Consider the following 27,755-nt stretch of genomic DNA (forward strand, 5'->3'; position numbering starts at 1 on the left):
GTTTAATAGCTCTTCRTAAATACTGGACCTCCAGAGTCCATTTCTGTATGGCCCGTAACAGGTCATATTAATTACATACTGTCAGTAAAACRTGATTTCTGTTGCTTTTGCCATCAATTTCTCCCATTAATTAATAATTACATGCTTTGCATAATGTCTGAATTGTTACTAGTAATCAACAGAAGAACCGCCACAGCATCTGTGTATCCACTTGCTTCATTACATACGTCCATACGACTTTGTAAAACTCAGTTTTCTATGAAAAAGCAAGGCTTAAAAATAACAACATTCCTGAAAAGATGTCCTGAACCAAAAATACCCTTTACAAGGATGCCATGGCACCAAGACACAATGAAGTCTTTGGCTTCCTGGAAGACGTTTCTGGGCTATTGTCCAGCTCCAGTTCCCCATCAAGCTGACGGCAAATGTTCTGTCGGCTGCAGCGGAACCTTAGCAGAACCCTTCACCTGTGTTTTATGGGCTGCTCATGAAACYTAGTCCCCAAGAATACACATCTAGAACATGACCATAAAAGCATCACAAAAGGGTAGTAGTAAAGCACACTCTAAAACAGTGGGTCCTAAAGTCTCCTCTCAGATTTTCTGATTCACCTAGAACTTTTGAAATGGTAACAGAGCTAGCAGGGCAATTTCACAAAGCTCCACTAAAACACCATTCCCTTGGTTTCTCTTATAAATAAGCAAGTTGCTGCATTTTTTATTTGCTAAGTGTCATTACTCAGTGGTACCGAAGGAAAAATTCTGGTAAGGGTTAAACTTCTATTATTCTTCCAGGCAAATGAAAACATTGAAAATATTGGCAAGGCCTATGATGTCTCAAAGGAAGGCCCAAGTATACTCACACTGAAGGGGGGGGGGGTAAAAAGTACATCTACTCCCTTGCATTATTAAATCATGGCTTTTTTCACGAAGGCACTATACTTTCCATATTTGACTTACTGGCAAAMTTTTCACCAGAGACATTTCTGTTAGTTACCTTAACAGTTAATAGCTCAGCTATTTGCTGCTTATATAGCCAGAGTCTAAATAGAAACCTAGAATATATATATCTATTACATTAATGACTGAAATTCTGGGGAAGAGCAGGCAATGATCAACTTCTATTTCTAGTACAAGTGCTGGAAATTAGTTTGTAACCAATTCTGTATAGGCTTCAGAGTTTCTGAATGAACTAGCTAGCAAATGTTCACCAGCAATGAACAAACAGAATGCCCCAAATTCAAGTGAAATGAACTCACCAGATCTCATTTTGTCCTAGCAGATACGTGAAACTAAGTAATTAAAACTGCTCTGAAATACATGGCTTGGAATTTAAAATCTGAAAATGGGAAAAGGTGTAGAGAGGAGAGAAATTTCTCAACAGAGTTTGCACTTTGAACCTCCCCTCGAGTGTCTGCCAGTGGTAGGCAGGCACACAGAYGTTTGCACCGGTGCCACACGTAAGCTTGGCCTGGGGTTTCGACCGCAGTCGCTCTGTGTTGTTCCGCTGAACTATTTCACCCAACAGAAGCTTTGCAATGGCAATTAACAGCAGCTGAGGACACAGGCTGGAATTTCTGCTTCAGACAGAACTACAATGAACATGTGCAATGGAAAATGCCTTGCCTGGAGTAAGAGAATTACCAAAAATTCATTTCTAATTTAGCAGCAAGCTAACAAACTAAATCCATGTGTCAGTGGAACTTCATGTCCTTAGGACCTAACTTCCCAAAACAGAAGAGATGAGAGAAACAAAAGCAAAATATAATTGCTACCTTAAATGTTGAAAATCACATCTGGCACCAAATGCTGGCCCTTCGTATGCTGTGCGCCCTCACCACCCCCCCCATGCAGACACACCCACAGATTTCCAGCAGTTTAAAGGCTCCCTCACGCAGTGGTCAGATACTGTAAATGTGGATCACATGGGTTTGAGCCAGCACTGAGCAGGCAGACAGGATATCCAGATAAGGTGGATATAAACGATGTGGATATTTAAGTCTTACACTCCCTGTTAGGATCAACTCTTCAACATACGAGTCTTAGATGAGCTCACTTGACTGCAATATAAATGAGCTCTTGCTGATGTTATTAATCCTTTTAAAGTCAAATGGGGCCTGCTGTGGCTAATCATTGCTTCCTGGAGATATTTTTACTGCAATGGATAAACTGCTAATACGATGCCTTTTCTGTTCCTACATGGGTACATCTCTCCATCAGGCAGCTACAGCAAACACCCACTATTGCTATTACAGGCACAAAATAAAGTGGATGGTAAGTACTTGCAGTTTATTGTTTTACCAGTGGAAAATACCAGAAAAAAAAACATATTCCCTTAGTATATTAACATTAWGATTTGCACAGATGGTCCATCTTTGGTAGACATACCCCTAGGAAAGCAACAGGGAGTAGATAAGTGAGTCTCATATACATCCAGCTCAGTGGGGCTACAGGCTGGCACCACTTCGGAAGCTTCCCTAGAAGTGCAGTGTCCTGCAAGCCAGACACATGGGAAACAGTGTCCAGCTGTCTTAGGTTAGCTGAATCCCAGGCTTTCTTCCTGGAACTCTTTGGTTTTCCCCATCCTTACAAACACCTCTTCCTCAGACCACAAAGAAGGTGGGTGGCACTCCAGCGATGACCCAGAAGAACTAACAGAACAAGATCAGGGCACACAAAAAGGAGTTGCAATGCAATCATGGCAAATTGAGAAGAATCCAAAGACCTGGATAAACTGGTCCTGGGACAGCCCCAATCATACCTTTCCTCAAGCCCAGGCAAACTCCTCCATCACCTCAGCTTTGGATCTTCCAATCCCTGGGAAGTGTGGGATGAAACATCCTTAGATCACTACACTGGCAATTTTCTTACCATTTTAATGTGTTATTTCTTTTTGAAAAATCCTGCTAAAACCAATGCAAGTCCATCTTCATTAATCAGACTGTTGGTTTGTTTCCTAAATGGGAAGCTATAACCTGACAGCTCAGAACCTGTAAGTAGCAAATGCAAGAAGGGGTATATATATATAAAGTATAGCAAGAATTTACTTAGAGATTCACATCCCACTATACCCTGTCATGGACAGATGATTGTCATCAGATGATCAGGTGCCTTCTTGCAACCTTAATTTTCCTGATAATTATTTATTTATTTAGCCTAGCAAAAGATTTCAAGTTAAAACATGAAAACCCACTAAAAACAATGAAAAGCCCACTAAGTCTAAATCCATTATCCCGTTATGAGCTGTGCTCATGGACATTCTGCCTAACATTTCTCCGGAACCACAAGGAAATCATCAGCTTTTATTATAATTTTGGAATTAGTGACAGTAGGAATTGATACAATGCCTTTCTGCARTGACTTACTGTCAGCAAATTACCCAGGACACCATCTGAAGCCAAATCCTGAAACTGCCGAGCACTCCTTAATCATTTCAAAAATAATTTTCTTTAAAGCAGAAAAATCCTTTGATAAAAACATCATGTTAATACATGCCCATGTGTCTGTTATCATAGTTAGACCTACTGAGATATATAGCTTACAGCTTAATAACACAAGACATGATGATGATTCCCTCTTTGCTGTTATTGCTTTTGTCTTCAGAAGACGCATTTGCCATCTCCTGATGTGCGGCTTCTGCTACACAGTTCCTATTAATGCATAAAAGCAGACATTTAAACTGCAAAGCTGGCATCTTACTCGTGAAGTAGATGGTTCTAAAATTTGGATATGAAGCGGTCTTAACCCAAAACAAACATGGTTAACTGGAGAGCAGGGTTTCTCTCCCCTGAACCAGGAGAAATCACATATATCAAATACATTTCTTACTTGATATGGAAGTTACTTGCAACATTGAAATAAATTTTTTCCAGAAATAAAAACAAGTTGTAGCTGTAATTATAACTGTKTTCACTTTCTGTAGCTAATCCAGAGGTAACAACTATGTACATAGACAAAATATTTTATAGACTGACTAGTAAGAGAAAAAAGATCTAGGTTGCTCTTTCAGCTTTTCCATAAAGTTGCTAGGTGGCCTGTGTTCCTTCTCAGTGGGTCTTTTTCCTCTTCCTCTTCCTCTTTTTGTGTTTTTTTTTTTTTTCATTTTTAACTTCTATGCATCTATTCAGTAGTCAGCAGTGTATGTAAGAGGTAAACTCTGCAGAGTACAGAGTGTTAAGGAACATTTATGAAGTAAATATTAATAGTCAAACTGTAAATCTATAAATGTCAAAATGTTTCAATTCAAATGCTTCAGATTCTGTGCGGTTTTAAGCTTATCTAGTCAGGGAACAAAAGGCAGATTGTACCACATTGTTGCAAATTCAGCAAGGCTGGTAGGATCACAGAATAAGTCAGGCTGTAACAGACCTCAGGAGATCGTCTCGTCCTACTCCAGCTCAAAGCAGGGCCAGCTATGGAGTCTGGTAGTGGCAGAGATTCTCTATCCACAGGATTTAGCAGTGCTGCAGAGCTTGCTGGAGGAAAATCACCTACGTGGCATGCTGAGGAGAGGATGATCCCACAGAACTTCGCGAAAAATTTAAGTAGACAAGAAACATTTAAACTGGAATTTTGTCACACTATGGTGGGACTTCTGCTCTCACAAAGAAGTGTCACCAGCATTTAATTTGCTTTGCTTATCTGAAGATGACACCTCAGCTATGATCTTGTAAACTATTACTGATCTCAGTAATAGTGATCACAGGTAAGAACACCTTTCACTGAATGATCAGAAAATCAATATATGGGTTCACTCAGGATTCACAAACCCAATATTATAGTATTTATTGTATTTCATAACTGAAAAGAATTTGCTTAACTGCTCACTAGCTGAAGTAGCACCAGCAATATAGTTTGTCAGCAAAATTGCAACCAGAGGTGAGAAACAGCATTCCACTGCAAGTCTGTATGGTTTCTGTTGCCTTCCTGATTTTTTGAGGTAATTTGTTTAAAAGGTGACTTCCGGGCTCTCTCTTTCTGCCAGCAAAGTTAAGAAACAAAATATAGTGAGATTTTCAAACTGCAAGGGCCTTGTAAACCATTCCTAGGTGGCCTCCTCCATTTCTGAGTCTATGTTTGTTAGGACACAAGGAGCAGGTCAGAGCGTTCATTAGGTTTCAAGGAGGTTTATGAGCACTACAGGAATGTGTCAGGATGCATTTAGCTTTAAATGGCTTTGCTGCACTACCCTTCTAAATGAAAGCTACTACTCTACCATAAATTAAGTTAAAATTCTTACCAAAATGAGATCATTCTTATGCTGTAAGATTTACAACAGCCCTTGGCCTACTGCAGAACAGAGATAACTAMACAACTTTGCGACACAACACATAGTATTTTCACTTGTTTAAATACGGATAAGCTAAGAGTGATTTGGTACATCTAGGGAAGGCTTCCTTAGCTTTTGTTCTCTTCCAGTTTCCTGTGGCCAGACACAAATAGGCACTGTCATCACATCAAAGCAGGAGAGTTGTTCTCCAGAACCAAGCGCCGAGCTGTGGAAAAACTGGATCATATTTTCAGAAATGCTACTTATTAAGGCAACTTTTAGAAGGGACTCTGTTTTTTGCTGAAGGGAAGATGAAAAATGAGATGTAATTTCAAAGCTGAACCATTAGGGCAAAGTCATAACTCTGGTGCTGTTGGAATCATCCACGGAAGGATGAGGAGGCATAAATGCAAAGCTACTTCTTTACAAAGAAAGCTCTTCTTGCATTCAGAGTTCCTGTAATTCCTCTTCCTTCCCTGTGTGTTAAGCACTGCTTCCCATGGCTGATTTGCCCCGTGGCCATACATCTACCATGGCTGGTTTTCAACCATATTAATTCCATGTGCAGCAAAGGCTTTGGCCAGTGCTTTCTCTCTGCATCACCTGGCCACAGTCTGAAACCCTTGCCCTCCTCACACTATTCAGTTCATGGATGATGGGGTGCAGTTAGCAAAATGGCTTGATATTAGAGTATGCCAAAGAATTGTAAATATTAAATATTTTCAATCAAATATCAAAATATTATGAATAAATACCAAATACCCGCAAAATATTTCCTTTTCATTAACAGACTTATTTGGTAACAAGAGTCATATCCGGAAAGCTTTCATCAGTAACATTCAGTGGAAAGCTGTAAGAATCTCTATGCTGACATATGGCTCAGAGGAACCTTGATGGTGGGATTCAGGATTAATAGCACTGATTTTGTGATATTTGGCTGGCTAGAACACAGTTTTCATTCATACAAAATTGCCAGCCTCCAGTCTTAAAAAGTCATGAGCCAAGTTCACAGATTGAGGACATTCAGCTAAAAAAACATTCAGCTTGTAATAACATCTCAAAGCTGACAATATTATGAATAAAACAATAACAAAACTGTCCCTGACGGCGGACATATTCACACCAGTATTTCAGACTAAGGCAGCGGACCAACCCCCCTGCATAAGCGAATCGAGAATTTGGTACAATTCTCCTGACATCAGCTGCTGGGGATCATTTGCATTTGCTGAATCTGCCCCATTCTCTCTCACTCCACAGATAAACAGCGAAAGGCGATATACCACGCTCGCCCGGCGAATGCCACGCGCCAGCGAGCCCTCTGCGCTCAGCCCTGCASTCTGTGCAGCCTGGGCGGCAGCGGGGCGGGAAGCCTTGCTCGGCTGCACCGTTCCATATGTGCTCTGCCTCAACATCTGTAATCAAAATGTTTACTGAAAGGCACTGGGTAGGAGCAAAAACACATGGGACTAAAGCAGATTCTTATGTCTGTGGCAAGAAAAGGGGCTAAAAAATAATACAAATGCCTAGTCCAGAGAACAGTGTTTAGGAAATTTTTGTAATGTAAAACACACCCAGGACCCTTGAATATAAGGTCAAATTTTGCTCTTCACTGTTTTCTGGCATAACTAAATGCATTCACATATACATATGAGGACAAAAATGTGGACTCTTTCAGCAGTAATAAGTATCTGCCTGTTGCTACCTTAAAATCACAGCAATCTCAAATTGTAACTGCCCTTTTCTCATGTTTCCACTAGTTTTCAGACTTCCTCTTGTGGTAGCTTGAGGCTGCGCATCTGGATGTTTTAAACATACAAAGGAATTGCTAGAGCAAGCAAAAGAGAAAAACGGTGCAGAGAGTTAAGATGTGCAGATAAGCAACTGGTGCACTGTGCAGCTAAAGTAACTGACAGCCGGTTGGGAAAACCGCTCTCCAAGGAGTATAGCGCAAGTTTAGGCAGGATGAAGACTCACATTGTCTTTGGCTTCATTTTTAAAGTAGTATTAATCCACGTCTATCTTTTTAACAAAACTTTAGCTGCACCGTCACCAATCATTAAGTTTCCTGGAGACAGCACTCCAAAAACAGACAAAGAACTAGCAGTGGTAAGTCTTGGTTTCATCTTTGCTTCAGATTTATATTGTTGTTCTTCGTAAGCAGATGTTTCTTTCTTGTTTGAGCTGAAGCTAGGAAATGACTGTAGCATTCTCTCACTGGAGTCTCTGGAAGAGCAARCTAGCTAGCAAAGTATCATCTTTCAGAAGTAAAAACTATAGCCAAGTAATGTTTCCTCTCTTAAAATTTTTAAAGCCAGCAAAGAGAGTCTTTTTTTTTTTTGTCTTAAGTCTGAACATACAAAATAATTCCACTAAATCACTGTGACTGTAGTCAAAAGATTCCAATGGTTAAGAGGGGAGAAAGGCAAAAATGTACATCTAATATTTGACTTAAACCAAACAGAACTGAAGGCTGCAGAGGCACATTTAAATAAAYCTGGACTTAACGCATGCAGTGCATAGCTTTGCAGAATTTTGTTTTCCAGGTTGTTTACCATGCATTGCATAAGACAGCTTTAAGGAGCATTTACAGCTAAAAGCTGGGTCATGTTTCAGAAGCCATAATGACTAGTCCTAACTTTGAAAAAAAAATCTTATCACAGCTGTGAAGATACATTCTTCTCTAAAYTTGATCTGGAACAAAAAAGAGTTTGGATTTCTGAATGTGACATTAGGAAATTATAGCTATAGCTCTACTGCATTTTATTCAACCTTATTTTAGCCCTGTGGACCTCCATAAAAATGACATTACGGGGAAGTCCATTTAAGGGGAGATTGAGATGGATTATCCTTATTTTAGCATGTAAATTATAGACATTTCTCTTCTTCAGCAGTAACTCCATTTTAAGGAAGATTGAGATAAATTATTCTTATTTTAGCATATAAAGGATTGAAAGTTGGTCACTTTGCTTTAGGAGTTGTTGCATGTCTTGGGAAACCTTGCCAGGTTAAAGGAGGGAAGGGGAGGATAGACTGAGAATCTGCAGACAGTTGGGGGGGGGCAGTGGAAAGTTTAGGAAAAGCAGACAAATTGACCCCAAAAGGGCTCTCCTCAGCACTTAAAATCATCCAAGGTTTTGCCTTGGCAGCACGGCAGCCAGAGGACGGGGGCAGTGTGTGTGGGAGGAGAGTAGGGTCATACATGCCTAACAGTAATTTAACCACTCTTAAATAATCTATTTTCTTAGGCACACTCAGGCTTTTATTCAATAACAGCAATCCACATCTCCTCTCGTCTTTATTTCTCTCAAACAACCTATTTATTATGGGTACTCCAAGGAAAATTACAAGCTGTTTTAACACTGCAGCTCTTCTTTGTCTTGGGTGCAGTATTCCTGGGTGACGCTCGCTAACTGGCTGGCGTTCCCTCACCCCCTCCACGTGAGCAGCCCCAGCACTCGGCAGCAGGACACAAATTGCTGTGTTGCAGCTGGACCCTGTTTCATTAACGGGCTGGATCTAAATTCCAGATCACCACAGCTCCCTGCTGACTCTGGGGAAACGGCAGTTTGCAGTGTAGGCCAAGATGCGGTTTACAGAGACACTAAATTTTCTTCAGGGTTCTCTTCTCATAAAACAGCTGGTTATGTTCATTTCTCATCTTCAGTAAAATCACCATTTTAGGAAAAACTGAGAGGGCTTAGGTTTATATTTATAATCCTAGCAAATAAAATTCTTTATCATGCCTCATTTTATATTCTTTTATATTTATCATGCTCCCAGACCAAAAATGGCAAGAGCAGCATCCTGCTGCTTCAGTAAACGTCAGTTCTGATATGCGGTCTATACTGTGTTGTGGTATCTCATTGGGAGATACAGACAGAATCATAATAAAATATGCCAAAAGTACATCAAGATTAAAACCATGATAACAGATCCTGCAAACTGGCCTGTTTATGCTCTTAATGCCCTTCRCACCAAGCCACTAGGCCCTACTAAGTACGAGAAGCCAGAAGAAACTCAGTTGTAGCAAAGATGAAGCCAGCAGAGGATTTGTGTGCCCGTTACTTGCCAGTGCAGCCATCTCCACTGGAGAAATACCACCTCAGAAGAAGGTGTTATAAAAATCATACAAAGTAAGCACAGTCTGTGCTTAGGCAGTAGATGGATGGAGGACCTTCCAAAGGAAAAAGGGCAACAACTTGAGTGAATCTCTTTTTCCCAAGACATCTCTGAACCATTTCCTATGCAGGCTATAGTAAGACTTGATGAGAAGGTAGGTGAAATCCAGACCTTGACTGTTGCAGTCATAGAATATCTTTTACTATATTTCGCTGATGTAGAGATCTTATCTCTGGCCTCCTGGGTGAACTTCAGTCAATTAATTAGATACATAAAACAAAAGTACCCTCAGGAATAGCACGTGGCTCATGGACTTGAGTGTGCAGTCGGTCTCTCAAGATTCTTAGAATCATTAAGTTAAAAACAATTGCTTTGGACATTTCTTATACGTTTCAGGGAAATACATCTTTAGCTTGTTTACATTTTTTTCCTTCCTTGGAGTTTGTAGCTAGTATTTTGGATACAATCCTTGAAGGGTGTTTTTTCTTATTCTACAGACAACTGTACCTAAAAGACCAGCAGCTTGCAACCTTTCCTCTTTAGCAGCATCATTGGCAACAGCATTTCTCTGCTCTGTGCCATGCTATGTACCAGTGTGGGGGATCTACACAGTAGTCTGGGAACACCTGCTGTTTTACATGGCTATGTTTTTTTCTTTTAGAGGGAGGTAGATAATGTTGTAAACTCAAACTTTCCGAAATCTTTGTCCGAGTATAAGGGAATCATAAGGTTCCCTCTAATGGATAAAGTCTTAGTCTCCAGAGAGTTGGTCAAGCAGTCTGGAAATTGTGAATTRAACTTAGTTATTGGTTATTATCATTCAGGACGTGTCCAATCTAACATCTTCATCCTAGTCCATTTATCTTCTCTTCAATAAGGATGCAAATTCAACAGYTGAAACCTGTATTTAATCTAAACAGTGTGATTATCTGTGTAATGGGCCAAGACAAGGCAACAGTTTTAACTACAATTTTTCCCAAATTCAATCTGGGTCCAAAAGTTGAACCCAAGACTTTTATCTAGCAGGCAGCCTACTGTGTAGCCACATTTCGTTACTTCCCTGTTAAGAATAGAGTTGATAAATGATTTATCCGTGCAGGTGCAAAGATACACCTGGACGTTTTCTCAGTTGCTTTTTATTGGGGGTCATTCTTTTTAATTCGAATGAGTGCTTCTATGGCAACTGTCACCATGTGCTAGAGACAGCCAGAAATGGTCTCAGGGCTGCTGCCTCCCCCACGAAGCTGTCAGTCTGTCAACATTTGACATTAAGGGGAAAACATACTAGACTGTTTGTGTGAGGTCACTTGGCTATTGCACAGAAGGTGGGGACCATGCATGGATATTTGAGACCACAGCTGTGTACCTACAGCTTAGTTTAACAAAAGTATGTGACATAGCAGTGAGCACTTGAAAGACAGGCAGGACTGCTTACCTGGAGTAATTGCCAGGGAATGGATTAACCCATTGCTCCTTCGCGGTCAGAGGCAAACTTACTGTGCTTAAACGGCACACCTGGTGGTGTCTGCAAATCACCCCCGGTGGTTAGAAGGGATGAACTGATGCTTTTTGGCTCACTTTTTCTTTTTTAAATTGAACTGCACCTGCTGATTAGGTCATACTGAATGAAATAGAACATGGAGTAGAGTTGGGTTTTTAATATTATTTTAGAAAAGACTAGAAAATAATGGGTTTGTGCTGCCTTTTTGATCCTCTCTGACTACTGTTTTTGAAGAAGAGAGAATTTTGTGGTCTGTCAYCTCAGATGCATGAGAAGGACTTGTCTAGCTATAATCTGCTGCAGGACTCAATAAAGCAGATATTGATGGGATAAGGCATCCAGGCAATTTAAATGCTATCAAAGACTTTCTTCCTCAGTGTTTGAATGGTTGACTCAAAAGCAAACACACACCACATTCAAAKAGCTCTATGCAGTTTGAATAAACAACGCTTTTTTCTTCTCAATTAACGTAGTCTCATTTGTGAAGTTTCCTTGATACCTTAACTTGACAAGTTCCTCAATAATCCATAGAGTCRTCCAGGAAAAAAAAACATACAAAATCTAAAACTGTAAGCAAATTTATACATCATAAAGAAGCCAAAAGAGATAAACTGATTTTTACTTTGTAGTTCTACATTAAAGCTCTATGCTCTACTTATTAATAAAGCAATTCATTAAGTAAAGGTGATAGCTAATAGAGGGAATGATTGCTTAATTAGCAATGTTATGTGATCAAGGATGGTTTATGTCAATTAAGGCGATTCTGCTGCTTTCTCAGTTACTAATAATAGTAATTTTGAAAAGAAAACTTGCAAATTGCAGAGGTGAAAGTTAACACAGAATTGCAGTATTTATTTGTAGTGATTAGTCTGTCCTTTATGAATTGTAAAGTCTTTGTTCTGTGCCTTTTTTTTTCAAGCAATACCTGAACAAATACTATGGGTGCCCAAAAGACAATTGCAATTTATTTGTACTGAAAGATACTTTGAAGAAAATGCAGAAATTTTTTGGGCTGCCTGAAACAGGAGACTTGGATCAAAATACTATTGAGACGATGAAGAAACCGCGCTGTGGTAATCCAGATGTGGCCAATTACAACTTCTTTCCAAGAAAGCCAAAATGGGAAAAAAATCATATAACGTACAGGTACTGGCTAGCAACGTCGGTTTTTACTCATATGTATAACCATGGACTGCTTTTAAGAACCAATTAACTGWGGCAGTAAGATGTGGGGTAGTGCTTGGTGGGGTAGGTAGAATTTATTGAATTATTACGTCTTTGTGTTTGGATAACTACTGGAAGCTCAAACAAACATCTCCGAAATTTCAAATTGTAAAATTTGAGGAATAATTATGTAAAGCTCAACCTCATGGTTCTGGTTGAGACTAACAAGATATTTGTTTTGTTCTGTGCTCTGCTGCAAGCCTCCTGTGGACCTGGAGCAGGAGTAGCTCACCTGCCCATCCGTTCAGCAGGGATAAGAGTACTCTGCGACTGCAGAGCACATGTAGGAGGACAAACTCCTCTGTATTCAGCAGGCATGAAAATGGAGATCATCAAAGACTTTTCAAAATAAAGCAAATAACACTGTTGCTCATTTACCAGTTGCTGTTGATTGGTCTCTTGTGTTACACTTCTCAACAGTCAGGAACCAGATGAAATAAAATCCTACTTAAGTAGCTGGCCTTAAATGAGGAATGATCAGTCAGCAACACTGGGAGTAAACACTGCTAAAATAAACCGCAGGGTTGACAATTTATGTTAAAATCTAACATCTAATCTAATCTAAAGATCTAATGGTCTAACTACATGAAAAACTTGAAAATTTTTAAAGAAGTAAAAAAAAAAAAAAGATAAATTCAGTAAGCAATTGTACTTACTCTTCTGTTTCCATACTCCTGACTGTTGCAAATGCAAAGTATTTTAGCCCCCTATGAAAGAAGGCTGGACTAACGTACAACCATTCAGGGATTGAAATGGCCCCACATTGCCTCACATCTGTTACAGACCGAGCACATATAYGTGACTACTAGCTATGGGTCAACCGCCATGCCTAAAAGCAAACCTATTGCAATAAGTTTGGCATATTTTCATTTCTTACTATTACCCTTAGGAATTAGGGACCCATATTACTCTTACTGAAGTCAACAAGAAAAAATCCCTTTGGCTTAGGTGCCCAGGAACAGATCTTTAGCATCAACGAGAGAAAGCAAGAGTAGATTTGTCTTAGTTGCGTTGCTTGGTCTGTTGCTTCCTTGCTAGTGATGACTCAAAGCATCCTCCATTCTCCAGCCAGTCTAACAGACTCTGACTCTAAGACTGCAGTGGCTCTCTCAGCCTCCTCACGCTGACGGGCCTCCTCTGATAACAATTTCCTTGGGCACAAAGTAGCTTCATTCACTGTGCACAGCAGTGGCAAAGAGGTGGATGGAAGCTTCTCCTTAGATGGAGGTTAGTTGGCTGCAATACAAGGCGCTACTAAATCCAATTAGAATATATCAAAAGAGAAAGCAATGCACTTAAGAGTTTGCTCCTCTTTTATGTCAGGTCCACGACTTTCTCTTACATGCTTTTGCATTTTTTAGCTACTTCCCTGTATCTTCTACCAGCAATGTAACTGGCACTGGTGAAGGATTAACATTCATTTGCCAAGAAACAATATATAGCTAGCTACAAAGGTGAGGGAAAAGGGCTGTTGTCCTATAAAAGAGCAAAATAATCCACTCCAGAAACCTTCAAAACTATACTGAGCCCTTTCCTGGCAAACAGGAGACTCAAGTGCTCGGACAAATCAGCAATGTGCTTGTATGTTCAAGTCTAAAATTTGACTGTAACTTGAAAAGTCTTTTAGTAGCTTACAAAAATGTAAATCTCAGAGGAGCAAACAACCATCAGGTGTTGTCTTTCCAGCACCTCAGCATTACGATAAGACCCTGCATATTTTCTACACTGCCCACTGCATGCAAGTTTCACAGCCTCTGGCTACATAATCATTTTTCTTCATGCTGTTGCATCAATTTTGAAGGAAAACAAGCATTAAGTGCCACATCTAAACACCCTTCTGGACTAGGGGAAATCTAGATCTTACATGCAGTGGTTTCACCTCTCAATTTGTTTCACAGTGCTCTCTGCATTTTGGTCTGTAAGCCAGAAACACTGGCAGAAGGTTTATGTGCTGTTTGACTCTTCCTTTTATCTCTAAGGATTATAGGTTATACACCGGATTTGGATCCTGAGACAGTAGATGATGCCTTTGCTCGAGCCTTCCAAGTCTGGAGTGATGTCACACCACTGAGATTTAACCGAATAAATGATGGAGAAGCAGACATTATGATTAATTTTGGCAGATGGGGTATATTTTTCTACTTTTACATATGTTTTTGGTTTTGTTCCTTTCATTAACCTCAGTATTGGAATGATCTACTCTCAATAAGCACTACCCATGAGCCTTTCTGGCAAACCTTGTCCTAGTTTGCAGTTGGCTTATACAGGCTAAGATCTAATTTCACTAAGTTTTTTTTTTCTTTCTTATAATTGAGAAAGAGACAGAGAGAGGGAAATATTTATACAATACCCTTATGCTATATTTATCTTTCCAAAAGAAAATTGCTAGGGGCAACATTTTATTTTTAAATTTACCAATCAGAAATAGAACTGGGAAATATTGGTACAGATCTTCAGATGATGTGTATTGGCTTTCCTCCATTGAGGAGAGAGGAATGTCATCAGGTTCTTCATTTATAACACTCTGTTCAGCCTTCCAGAGTTAGTGGAAGAGATTCTAACATGCTGGACTTTAAAAATGGATTTATGACTTCCAGTTTTAACTCCATGGCTTGTCTCTGCTCTTTAGCATAGCAGAAGGTGGCTTGCAATGTACTGTTTAGTCTTGAGGAATTTCACAGTACAGACTGTGAAATTCTGATGTGAATTCAGGTTTGGGTCCAGCTCATGATAAGTGACATGATTCATGTTAGTTCTACATGTCTTCTGAAATAATTTTGGTTTCTCCTAAAAGAACGTATGTAGCTTTTTAGTGTATACCTGGAGCATTTTAACTTACTATGGACAGCCATAGAATTTTTAATACCAATCAAGACACTTGTGCAGCCAGTGACTTGGGAGGTAGACCTTGGAATTGAAGCGAATAGCTTGAAGAATAACTGAGCTCTGTGTAGAAGTCTCCCTTTCAAGTTAGTTTGCTTTGCTTTAGCTACCGATGAGTTGACCTCAAAAGCTTCARAGATTCTGTACAGCACCCAGAACTTCAGATCCTCATCCAGACTGGCTTGGGTCTCAAAAGTGAACTCTTACAAAAGCAGAAGTGTTCCCATTGGTTTCAGTATTTGTTGATTATAGTCAGCTCAGAAATAGTGGAGGAAAAAAGCTTCTTCCACATTCATTCTTATCACTTTGTTGCATGTCAGATTCATAGGAGTTGTGACTTCCTCAAGCTTATTCATTGCTAAGCTTTCTTTTAAGCAAAGAATCTGCTTTGAAATAAATGAGAATTAAGCACTTAAATGTATGTTGAAAACTGGCCGTTGACAACCGACACTAGTCCACTGAAACGAATAAACTAAACTAGTATCAAGAGACCAACCCCAGCATGAAATCAGCGTAGCAGAGTACAGAATCAGGCCTGTGTATTTAGGGCTTCTGTCAAATGGTAAAACATCAGACCAAAAGGGTTGAAATGATGCAACAGGAGGTGCTGGCAGCCAGCTTTGATGCACAGGTCAGTGTGGTGGGAAAGCTATGAATACCAGGGCTATGCCCTTGCCAGCCTGCTCTAGCCACATGTGGTGTACTTCCAAGAAAAGCCTACAGTGTAATAACAGGAGAGCTACTTAAAACACTGCTGCCCTGCGGGCAGGCTGAGCCTCGGAGTGGTCAGYGAGAAGGAAGGACAGGCTCATTCACGGGACTGAATAAGAGTCATCTTTCCACAGATTTCTCACAGGAGTGCAAAACACTCAGCCAATTTGCTTTCCTGCATAAAGAAGTTGGTGCCCTGAGCAAAGAAAAAAGAGCAGAGCAGGCTGAGGTGTAACGGAAGAGTAGCTGCAAAAAGAAACCTGTCTTTGCTTTCCCATCTCCATGTTGTTGGTCGTCTGAAAATACCTCTCATCTACAATGTTTAACATTGTGTATGCATCCAGACTTCCAGTGTACAATAATTTACTGGTCTTGGCGGCCTTTGAGTCCCTCTCACTATACTTAGGATATATAAAGTAACATGCTGCGACAACTGCAGTACAGTCACTTTATGTTCTTTCTTTGTATGAATTGGCTGCTTCTCTTCAGGTTAAGGCTTGCCAGCTCAGCCCATACCAATAAACTCACTCACCAGCATATGCTGCTGCTCTCTTGGATGGGAACAAGGGTGCACATGATAATCATCAGTCACAATTACATGCTGTCAGAGCCGAAGTCATTAGAAATTGCTCTTTTTTTGTATGCTTTCTCCTGCAGAACATGGTGATGGCTATCCTTTTGATGGCAAAGACGGTCTCCTGGCTCACGCTTTTGCACCGGGTCCAGGAATTGGAGGAGACTCCCATTTTGATGATGATGAACTGTGGACTCTTGGAGAGGGGCAAGGTACCAAACTTAAGTGTTTCAGAGCATATGGCCTGCTGACTGCTGTGTTTTAATGCCATTTCAGGCACTACACTAAATGTTTTCATTGACATGGTTTAAGTTATCAATAAACAGAAAATATTACTGCAGATGAAAATTAATTCTTGCAATTTAAATCTCTATAAAATGTTTATATAATTCTTAAACAAGTGTTCCATAGGATTTCCCTTTCTGTTCCTCTCCCGTTACCCTTGAAAAACTGGATTAATAATAAGCCTGATGCTGCACAACCTTAACAAAGTGTGAGAAAAGTACAAAGCCACAGCCATGACTCTGAGTGCGTCAGCTTTTGAGTACCCAAGCTACATCATCTTTAAATTCATTCGTAAAAGGCAGACTGTCCAGTGTTTTTCTGTAGATGTACCCTTTTACAATGACTTAAGCTGTGATCCCAATTTTTAAAAATAGAACTAACTACCTGAATAAGGATTTATACACTGATTATATCTGTTAAAAATACTGAATTACAAATTTGTCATGTTGAGGATTGAAACAAAGTCTACATTGAATAATGGATTAAGGACTTCTCCAAGAATCTTTAACAGGCAGCTTGCCATATCCTTTTTAAGGAAACAACCGAAATCCAGAGCATATCACCTAAGTTATACAAAACAGACCACCTATTAGTTGTTKGGGATCTGCTTTTTCTGCTTAAGCTTCACCACAATAATTTCTCACTAATTATAATTCTTTATACTGTAAAATAATTTACAAAACTTAGACTAAGAATGCAAATTCATGCTTGTCTCTCATGTCAAATTTCATTTTCTCAACTCTCCTGCAMATTGAAAAAATAATTGAACTTTAACACCAAAATAGTCATATTCTGTCTCTGGCTTTCTTTTAACTTCAGCAGWAGCACTGACTGATAGCTGCAGTATTTGGGCTGGATCACAATGAGCAGGAAGAAACTGTTCTCTGTATTAGCAGATGTATTGCACAAATGTTCAAATAGTTACTGCCAATAAAAATAYGCTACGGATAAGCAGATTGTCTGCACACTCACAAACATTACAGCACCAGTACTACAGGCTTAAGAAAAGTGTTTATATGTGACAAACTGAACTAAATGCCAGCATCCATGTGTGTCTGCGTTACCACCGTATCCCCCAGTACAGCAGAAGATCTCATTCAACTCAAATTGGAAATATCAAAGTGGTTTATGAGGCACAAGGCATATTCAGYTCATGCTCAAAGTACTGCCTGGAATCTTTCAAATTATACTGAACATCTCAAACCATATTACCCAAGAAGCTAAATTACTAAATATATTAACAAGTTTGCATTGTCATAGTAACGAAAAATATGTATTTTTCTGGGCTGATTTTAAGGACTGCTCATCCTAACAGTTCACAAGGACTAATATCCACATAATCCTTTTAAAATTACCAGTTATTATTTCAGCTATGATCACCTTGCCAACAGAGAGACCAGCAGAGTATAGAATTTCAAAGTGGAAACTCAGACTACATTTCTGTACCAGTGTCCTCCAGGAACTGGAGGTGGTGACTACTGGCTGACTAGTCTCACCATGGTATCTGTTCTCTTTACAGTGGTTAGGGTGAAGTATGGAAATGCGGATGGTGAATACTGTAAATTCCCCTTCTGGTTCAATGGTAAGGAATACAACAGCTGCACAGATGCAGGCCGCAATGATGGGTTCCTCTGGTGTTCAACAACCAAAGACTTCGATGCAGATGGCAAATACGGCTTTTGTCCCCACGAGTGTAAGTGGAACACTATTTCTAATGTTTTCTTCTGAAAGACTGTTCCCTACTTATTTTTGCCTATCCACTTCTCTCTGTACTTTTTCCACTTCCTTGATGGTATATTTAGATACATTTACTCTTAGGTTTAGCTCAGTTGGTTACAGCGTGGTGCTGCTAATGCCAAGGTCATGGGTTCAATCCTCATACRAGGCTATGCTGAGGGTTGGACTAGATGATCTCCAGAGGTCCCTTCCAACCTTACCACTCTATGATACTCTTCAGTAWCTCCACAGTATCTAAACAGACTTAACTCTCTAAAGACTCTCTTCATGTAGAAGAGTCTGTAACAGAGGATGACCTGTGCCAAATCCTTTCTCTGAAGTCAAGGACATGTTGAAGATAGGTCTGAAGCAATGCAGGTTTCATATATACAACTAAGACACTATGGGTTCAGTTTTATGATTTAGGAACTACAGCCACCTTTTAAAGCAAGGACAGGGCCAAACATGGAGATAGAGCACACTAAGTCGTGGAAATCTCTCCCAGGATTGTAGGCCATTCCACTAACAACCGTTCCTTCAAGAGCAGCGAGTRAGAAAAACTAGTAGTTAAGGAAGAAACTACTAAGTCAGAATCTCTGAAAATTCATGTACCATATATCAGTACAATAGATTTTATTAACTGGCAGCCTAAGTCCTCTGTTCGAGCCCAGGAACCCTTTCATTACAAGGTGATACTATTATTGTCACTTACCATTCTTGAACTGTCCTCTTACTGTTTTTCAAAATAAAAATGATTGGATTTCAACTGAAAATCAATTTCAGAACAAAGTTATTTAGTATACTGGTATGTCGCAAATTGCTAGCGAGGAAAGCAAGAGTTCAGGTTTTATTTTAAACACATGCCTAGGGATTCTTTTACTCATGAAGCAGTCCCAGTTGTTCACTTTAGATATAGGAATGACACTGTGTTTCAAAAGTCACAGCTTTGTATCAGTGGAAAAATGTTAGAGGGTTTAGAAAGCTGAGATCATAACTAGTCTCCAGCTTTTTGACATGCGAACAGAATTCTATGTTCCATAAGTAAYTTATTTCGTATTTGGACTGACTTAGGAAGCACTCATTTACAGATAAGACAATTTGTATAATGCTTTCATGTAGCCATAATTTTTAAAAAATATACATAATGTGATTATACTGAAATGATAGGGCAATGTGTTTTCCTTTAAACACTGGGAACATAAAAATACATGCTTGAAAACCTTGATGATGAGTGTACAGGATACAGAATTTCAGACAATTAGTTGCTATATGAGTGTTAATTTGATCGCCTGTATATCACACAGYAAGAAACCTTTAGAGAGACAAGTAAGTACAACAGGCAGTAGCCTACAGGGCTAATTTAGCAGATGGAAGATGAGAAGGTAAGGGGCTTTTAGCCACTTATTCCATCTCGCGTTTGCCAACTCCAGTGCTGGCACCTATATTCACTTACACTCCCAGTACTGCAGTTTCAAGCATCCATTTTTTTCCACTGAACATAACTAACTGCTTTAAGCTCTTGGCAGCAGAGGCTGCTTCATCACACGTTACCCGATGTCTTGAGCAACGGGCTTACAGTGTCATCTGAAACTGCTACATGCTACTGCTATGTCCTAATGAATAATAACAGAGTTAAGAAAGAGAACGGAACAGCAAACAAGGGAGCTTTTGTTGAAATCCTGCTAACTCAACTTGGAACAATAGCATTAAACTTATTCATAATATTATGGCTACATGCAGTCTGCATAAGGAAAGTGAATGCAGATTACTGAAAGAAAATTCTTGATGCTTCAAATACAAAGCTAACAAAACAAGATAGGCTTAGGGCTTTGCCAAACTCAGAATGCGTAAAAAACAGTCCAATACGTCCCAAGCAAGCCCCAACATTCACTGCGTCATACAGTATCACACATGTATGTGTGCTAATGTCCATGTCAATTAAGTACCCACAATCTTCTGAAATATCACAGGCATGTGTGCCAAAAGAGTTCAACTACCCTGTCTTCAGAACTCTCCTGCTAGCCTATTGGAGCCAAGCAACAAATAGATTCCTGCCTGACAAGTTTGGGGGATTTCTCAAGCTCATTTGCAAAACCATACGGTTTCCAATAGGAGTTTTCGSTTTGTCTACATCAGGATGCTAATGGCTTTCGAAGAAAATCTGTTGTAAAACATCAGTCTTCTAGTCTTAACATGATAAAAAAAGATCTTTGAATTCTAAAAATATTTCTATATCCCATCTGCAGCTGGGAACTATCCTGGTGGCAGCTACAGGAGATGCACAAGCAGGAGTATGAACTTTTAACAGACAAGAATTTACCAAACACTAGGTCGCTTAGCCTAACATTCACTTCAGTGAATTACATGCATGCACACTCGCACACCCACCCTTTGTCATCTCTTCCACTCCCCACTTTCCCCAAATCTCCTACAGGATAAAACTCCCAGGAGGAAAAAAGAGAAAAAATAGATTTATTTCTTTAAAATACCTCAAATGCTCAGATATTGTAGGAATGAAACACAGATTATAGGTAGCTGGACAAGCAGACATCGCAATACCCTGGCTAATGCCATTCTAGAACGCTAAGATCACAGAAGGAGGAAAGGGAAGCAGGGAAGCTTCCCTCTGTCGGGGAGAGCTATGAATCTTGGAAATGCTCGTGTCAAGGTTTCTGAAACCCAGCGGCTGCGTTTCAGCCTTTTGCTCGTGACGTAATTGTTTTGCAAGATCCTTGAACAGTYATGCACAGCTGTTTCTGATTAAATTCAGAGGGGTATTGTTCACTCATTATTCTAAGACACCATTTGCTAAATCCTGCTCTTAAATACACCTAGGGCAGGATTCACATCACACAGGCTGTGTGTTGGAAGCAAGATTCCTAATTGCCAGTGTTTTTTTCTCTCCTCTCTAACTGGCTTAAGTTGGCTTCCTTTCTTCTCTTGTTACATAGTCACATTGCATATTTGGCAATATTTTTAAAGGTACAGTACTGCACAAAGGTTTTCTAAAATTGATCACAGAGCTGTACCCCAATTTTGTAGACTTACTCAACTATCACTTGGCAAAGCAGAAGAAGGGAAAGCAGAAAGTAATCTACCTGCTGCTAATCTACCTGTATGGAGGTGGGCTGAGCCTCTCCTTTGCCATTTGGGAACCAGGGAAGTCTTTACCGAACTCTGCTGACAGCACTGGGCTCCTAACCGTGGTCCTCTGCTTTCTAACATTACTGATATCGGTTCTCTGCCTTACTCGCACAACCTCCCCGCCAGAGAAAGCCACCATGCTAACCAGCTAGTCACACACCACAGGGTGCTGGTTGGGGGTTAACTCAGGCTGGTTTTCCCAGTTATGGCATCTTTGATACCAAGATCTTGAATCAAGTCAGCAGGCTGTGGGGACCAGCTCAGAAATCCAGACAACATCCAGAATAGGAGCAAAAAGGACAAGCCATTTCCTCTGCAAGGCACACAGTCCAAATACCTCCCTGGCAGCAGTCGCAGTTCCTGTAAGCTGCTGCGGCTGCTCAACTGACTCTCGCAGGCAGATGCCTCCTGCAGGTGCAGCTACCTCCGTCTCAGGCCTGCACGAGATAGATTTTAGCTACCTTTCAGCCCTGAGGTTTCCTTACACCATGACTGGCTGATTTTTCTGGGAGTGCTAACAGTGTCATCCAGCTTACGGTTTAATAATAATGTCCAATCTGAATCTGCTCCCACACCTAGCTTCCCTAACTTTTAAGACGTCCAGCTTGCCAGGGTGCAGAATAAAAGTTACAACACTTTAAGACTTCCTTACAAGCTCCTAAAACTTTAGTTTAGTTTTGAGAGAAACTAGGAAACTAGGATCTAGTATCCTTCTTAAATTTTAATTTGCAATAAGGCAGAGTTTTCAACTAGTGGGGTGGGGTAGGAGGAATCTCTGAAAACTTTAAAGACCATTGCTGAAATACAGGATTGAGCATCACATGATGTTACCTCAGGCAAAATGAAAAACTGCATCTTGACTGTGACTCAGAAGGATTCCACGCAAAGCAATAAGAGATTGACTTTCCATATGGTTTTTGCAACTTAGCCATGTTTAAACCAATAAAAAAAAGGCATTAAAATGCAGAGTTTGCCAGATCTAGAGCTGGAAGCAGCTCATGTGGCAAGTGAGTCATATAAACAACCCAGCTGTATTTTGCTTTCCAATTCTATCCTTTAAAAATTTCCCTGATCTTTCCATCAATCCACATAAACACAGCCCTAGTTAATGCAGGTTTCCTAACTCCTTACAGAATGAGGGATGTAAGCACAAAAATTTGTACCTTGCCCCTTTTGGGGATGCATAGTGAGACATTGCCAGCTGCGTTTCAGTCATCTTGAGAAGCGCAGTTTTGCCTGGCGATAGGAACTCTGTGTGGCTGCTTCCACATCCAGGACACACAAGGATTCAGAGGAGAGCTCAGCCAAATCTGAGGTTCAGCAACGTCGTGCGCGTGAGCCAGGCCTGCAAGCTCCAGTCCTCTCCTCCGGGCAACTGGAACTTACTTGAGTAACTTGCAAGTTCGTGCCCTTAATGCTGTGGCCGTAGCCAATTACTGATTTAATTGGAAAAGAAAGGCAAAATGAATCATCTGTGTCACAGTTCACCCATCATCAGAGCCCTCTCTGTCACCCTACAGCCAGAAAAGGCCCTTATTTATTGCTACTTTAACAAGTGGAGCAGGCTCCCAGCAGCGTCCCCTCCCAGCAGCGTATTAGACTAAGCAAAGGAGAAAACAAAAACAAAAGAAAACAGAAAAACCCTGAAATCCTACAAAGACACTGGGGCTCCAATGACTTTCAGTCCAAATGACTAAAGTGAAGTTCTAAATAACCTGCCAAGCCTTTCATGCAAATATTTGGGGTTTAGCTTTAGATTTAGACTGGGGAAAGGAAAGGAAAAAGGTGCGTCCTTGGGACGCAAGAAAATATGGGCAAATCACGCGTTCTTTACACTTGCAGTCAAACAGATGCATTTCATTCCAAGATGCTGTTCTCAAGGAGAACTAGCGTTCGGCCTGCGTGGTGGAGTTTTGCTCTCGGTTCAGCGAGAGGCCCAGCACATTACGTTCTCCTGGTTGTTTGCTCTCATCAGCACATGGCACTCAGGAGCAGTCCTGCCATTGTGAGTACCAGCAGATCCAGCAGCCAGGAGATTCGAGCGAGTTACTGTTAGACACTCTGAGCCGTCTGTATCCTCAAGTAATTCAATCTTTCAATCTGGACATTTTTTTTTTTTTTTTTTTTTTTTTGAAAAATTGGCCTGATTGATTTTACTCCAGAAAGTTTACTGAAATCCTCAGGTAGAGTGCAGAACTCTGAGCTCAGGTTGTGCTATGCTCCTTCTTCCATGAGAGGCTCGTGGTCCTTGGGGATGAACCAGCAGCCTTGTTTGTGCAGGGGCCTCCAAGAGAGCAATACCCCACGTCCAAGCTCCCTCCCCAGGCAAAAGGCAGGAGGAGCTGTCCCTGCCCAGCTCTCCCAGATGGGCGGCAGTCCTGCTACCTGGCCTGTCTAGCCAGTGCCAAGCCCAGTTGCAAGGGCACTCAAAAATGCAAAGCAAAGCCCAGGGAAAAAGCCTACAGACTGTGTTACCTTACTTTAGCTTTTGTGTATGTCAGCATCTTACAGAAACAGAGAAAAATCCACATAAGACAGCTTTTAGAAAAACTGATCTAGGTTGTCCCTGGCTCTGTACAAAAGCTTACGATCCTATTTAATAGTATTTTTGCTGCAAGGTAAACTCATCAGCATAACACTAAGGAAGGGGAGCAGCTTCCTCAATGTACTCTTTCTAAACGTCGTTTCAAGGCGGGATATTAATTTTATGTTATGAGGCAGGCTATAAAGGATTCGCACAATTCAAACCACGTCTGCACAACTTGGAAGCATTTTCTTTGTTCCCAGCTCATTTATAAAGATGAATCAGTCTTTCCTTTCTTTCCCTGCTTCTAAGAGGGATTGTAACATCCCTTGTCTATCTTGCCAAACTGTTTTGGTTCTGCCGTGAAACACGTGAGAAGAGCACCGCGCGCAGCGACACGGCGCCTCTGTACTGACAGTTTTCTCTCTCCTCTCCCCTCCAGCCCTTTTCACAATGGGCGGCAACGGCGACGGGCAGCCGTGCAAATTCCCCTTTAAATTCCAAGGCAAGTCCTACGAGCAGTGTACGACTGAAGGCCGGACAGACGGGTACCGATGGTGCGGCACTACCGAAGACTACGACAGAGATAAGAAATACGGGTTCTGCCCAGAGACTGGTAGGAGGAGTTTTGCTTCCGCAAGGCAGCCTTGTTCTAAGCCACCCAGAGCTGCCTTCTTGCACCTTCCCCAAAACACCCAGAGCGGACGGGTTAGGCAGAGGCTCAGCGCAGGGGCCCAGGAAGCAGCCAGAGGGCAGTGGCTGTGCTGAGCAGGCCTGTGCCAAGGTGCACCAGATCCATCAGGGATGCCCAAATGGCCTTGAACCACAGGGCGAAGCGTCTGCCCCTGCAGGATATTGGTGAGCAAGCTACAGCTTTCTAAGGGCCCTGGAAAGAAGCTTCATGTGAGCAAAGAAAGTGTTAAGGGSTATTTTAGCTTATAACTGTCAATGAGTAATACTTAACATTTACACTTGAATAAAAATCCTGTTTAGTATGATAAGGTTGAGTTAGTAAATCTGTCGAGCTGTTCGAGACAGCCAACTGAAGTAGCTTCTCCAGGAGAATAAAATTTCTGCTTCCAATTTTTAATACTTTTTAACCTGATTTTTAATGCATAAAGGAAAAAAAATAATTTATAGATGTGTATAGCTTGGCAGGTGCCACATTTTAAGATGYGGACTTAGAGTCCATAAATTGCCCTTTGCAGCTCTGCGAGGTCGGCCTCTTAACCCAGCGGCCCGCTYCGCAACGAGGGCCAGCTGAGCAGCAAACACCTGCACCCCCTTTCAGGAGCCTTCTGAAAGTGCCGTAACCATTTCAAACAGGGACATAATGTATTTTTTTTAGCCTCCTTCCTGCTGCCCCTGACGTTCAGTTGTAACCCTTCAATTTTACCTTACAGCTAATAATAGTAATAAAAAAAAATTTTTTAAGAGAGTGAGCACAAGAGAAAGAGAAAGGCAGAAAGGGTCAAGCTCAGAGTCAGAAAGAGAAAAATYTAACTGATGGTTCAACAAGCAAAAGAACCTTTATATTTAAAAYTGGTATATTAAAACTCACCAGAATCAAGAAATACGTTCAGCTTAAGTTTTCAGCTCTTACCTCAGGTAGCTGTGTTCATCTGTTCTTTTATTTCTGCCTTATTAACAATAATGAATGAGAAATAAATAATTATATGTGAGGGAGATAACCAGCTTTTTCTCTCTGCTGCTCTCCTTTATGCTCCAAGAAGACACAATGTAATTTGAATAGTGTAATTATTTAGTAGCAATAGATTTGAATTAAAATGAGTTTTATATTCTTTCCATATTCTGTTTGTGACAYCTACTTCAGAGTGCAACTTTCAATTCATTTTTATGTGCTTCCCTCTACCAAATACTTGTACTTGCATACACGAGTGTTATTTCTGACACGCTAAATACAGGAGAAAGACTTTAGGGGAAAAGTTTGCTAGGTTTGCAAAAGTATTCTGAAAGAAAGCATCATCCACATTTTATATCCTTTTCATTAGAGAATGTTTAAAACCATAAACTTTTAAACTGCCTCCTGCTGTCAACATAAAGCAATTCCTCAATTTGTAAGGTGCAACCTATTGACTCCTCTTCAGGATTTTTTTTCCCTTGAAAGCTCATTATACTTCAGCAGGACTCCTACCAACCAGTCAATCAATAGCCTTTTAATCTTGCTGATAATAAACATACCTGTACCCTTTGAGACCCACTTTAAAATAGCCCCAGGGAAGCCTTCACCAATATGGCAATACAAAGATATTTGCCATGCAGTCCTCTTCCCCAAAACCCCGAGGTAACCACCGCTTTCTCAGAGCTGAGAGYGTGTCTGGGGCTTGTCCTTGCTCCCACCAAAGCTAATGGCAACAGGTCATTTCAATGGCACCAGCCAGATTATCCCAATCTTCTGCGTCAGACAACGTTGTTTCAATTACTTTGACTCTTACTCTTCATGTTCTGCTTGCCTTACGTTCTGTTTAGGAGAAGATCCATCAAACGGGATTCCCKTCTCACTGTATTTTCCTACTGTTTTCCACAGCAATGTCGACAGTCGGTGGGAACTCTGAGGGAGCACCTTGTGTATTCCCTTTCATTTTCCTTGGCAATAAATACGAGTCCTGCACAAGCGCAGGTCGCAACGACGGCAAGCTGTGGTGTGCCTGCACCAGCAGCTATGACGACGACCGCAAGTGGGGCTTCTGTCCCGATCAAGGTAAAACCATTTGCCACAGCAACACACTGGTGACAGTATATTGACCATATCGATGACACCACACTCAGTATGATTTTATTGCCTTACTTATCTAACCTCGCTGGTAATATTACTTTCCCCTTGCCCAAAWTATCTGAGCAAAGAGCCTAGACGTAAACATGAAAGAGGTATTAGCTAAGCAGCCAGTCCCAGAGCTCCTCTACCTGACACATTTAAATTTTCAAAATTCATAACAAACTATCTTTCCAAAATATAAAAAGCACTTTAAAAAATCAAAGAAAAGTATTTCTCTCATCACCATTTTTTCCCCTATTGGGCTAAAACCCACAAGTAATGCAGTATTTCAACAGTTCATAAGAATTAGACTGTGATATTGGCCAAGCAAGTACTAAATGTAAAAAAAATCCCAACCAAATAAATAAGGAAATATTCGTAAGTGATATTGCCAAAGACAAAAGTAAAAAAAAAAAAAGAAATTGTTAAATTTGCATGGTGAAAAGGAATACTTAAAATTATTTCAGTTAATTTTATTTGTAATGTGGCTAAGTTTAAATAAAGCAAAAGGCTTTTTTCACATATATATAAACAACTGCTAAAATCAGGTTTCTGAATATGAGTATTTCCCCTTTATCTTTTAAGAGTGAAAATGCCAAATTTCAGAGACTTGCCTGTTTGGGGATAATTGAGAACACGTTGTCTTACGATGCAGTGGATTGTTTTGAACATAGCCATTTGGTATGACAGTTCTGATTCAGCCACTGCTCACAGCAAACTCACATGTTGACCTGTTTAACACTTGGATGCTATTCCGCAATGCAAAACAAGTTTTGAGGTCTAGACTACAATTCAAATCTTCTGTGTTAAAATAAATAAATAAATAAAGTCTATGATTTGACCCTTCTTTTTTTCACAGGATTAAGGGCATGGGCAAAGTCACTTTCACGGGAGACCGTAACGAGCCCATACCACTACACAAGAGCTTTTGGAATACCTCTRTTTCATGAAATGTCATTTCTGGCAACATATATGCCATACAAAACTAGAGGCTGTARATATTAACTATGATTTATTACAATAAGATGTT

The 27,755-nt window shown here is 40.5% G+C and overlaps 1 protein-coding gene across 1 annotated transcript in view; it reads left to right on the forward strand.

The window, feature by feature from the left end:
- The first annotated feature begins 7,037 nt into the window (after positions 1-7,037).
- MMP2 (matrix metallopeptidase 2) overlaps positions 7,038-27,755 on the forward strand; it is a 35,914-nt gene continuing 15,196 nt past the window's right edge. The window contains exons 1-7 of the mRNA XM_085301060.1: positions 7,038-7,374; positions 11,808-12,034; positions 14,092-14,240; positions 16,364-16,492; positions 18,085-18,258; positions 24,392-24,565; positions 26,498-26,671. Coding sequence (XP_085157186.1) covers positions 7,231-7,374; positions 11,808-12,034; positions 14,092-14,240; positions 16,364-16,492; positions 18,085-18,258; positions 24,392-24,565; positions 26,498-26,671 — 1,171 coding nt within the window. The 5' untranslated portion in view covers positions 7,038-7,230. The remainder of the gene's footprint in view (positions 7,375-11,807; positions 12,035-14,091; positions 14,241-16,363; positions 16,493-18,084; positions 18,259-24,391; positions 24,566-26,497; positions 26,672-27,755) is intronic.

The sequence above is a fragment of the Rhea americana genome, unplaced genomic scaffold, assembly GCF_003343005.1.
Source record: "Rhea americana isolate MKP2758 unplaced genomic scaffold, rheAme1 scaffold_172, whole genome shotgun sequence".
Classification (NCBI taxonomy): Eukaryota; Metazoa; Chordata; class Aves; order Rheiformes; family Rheidae; genus Rhea; species Rhea americana.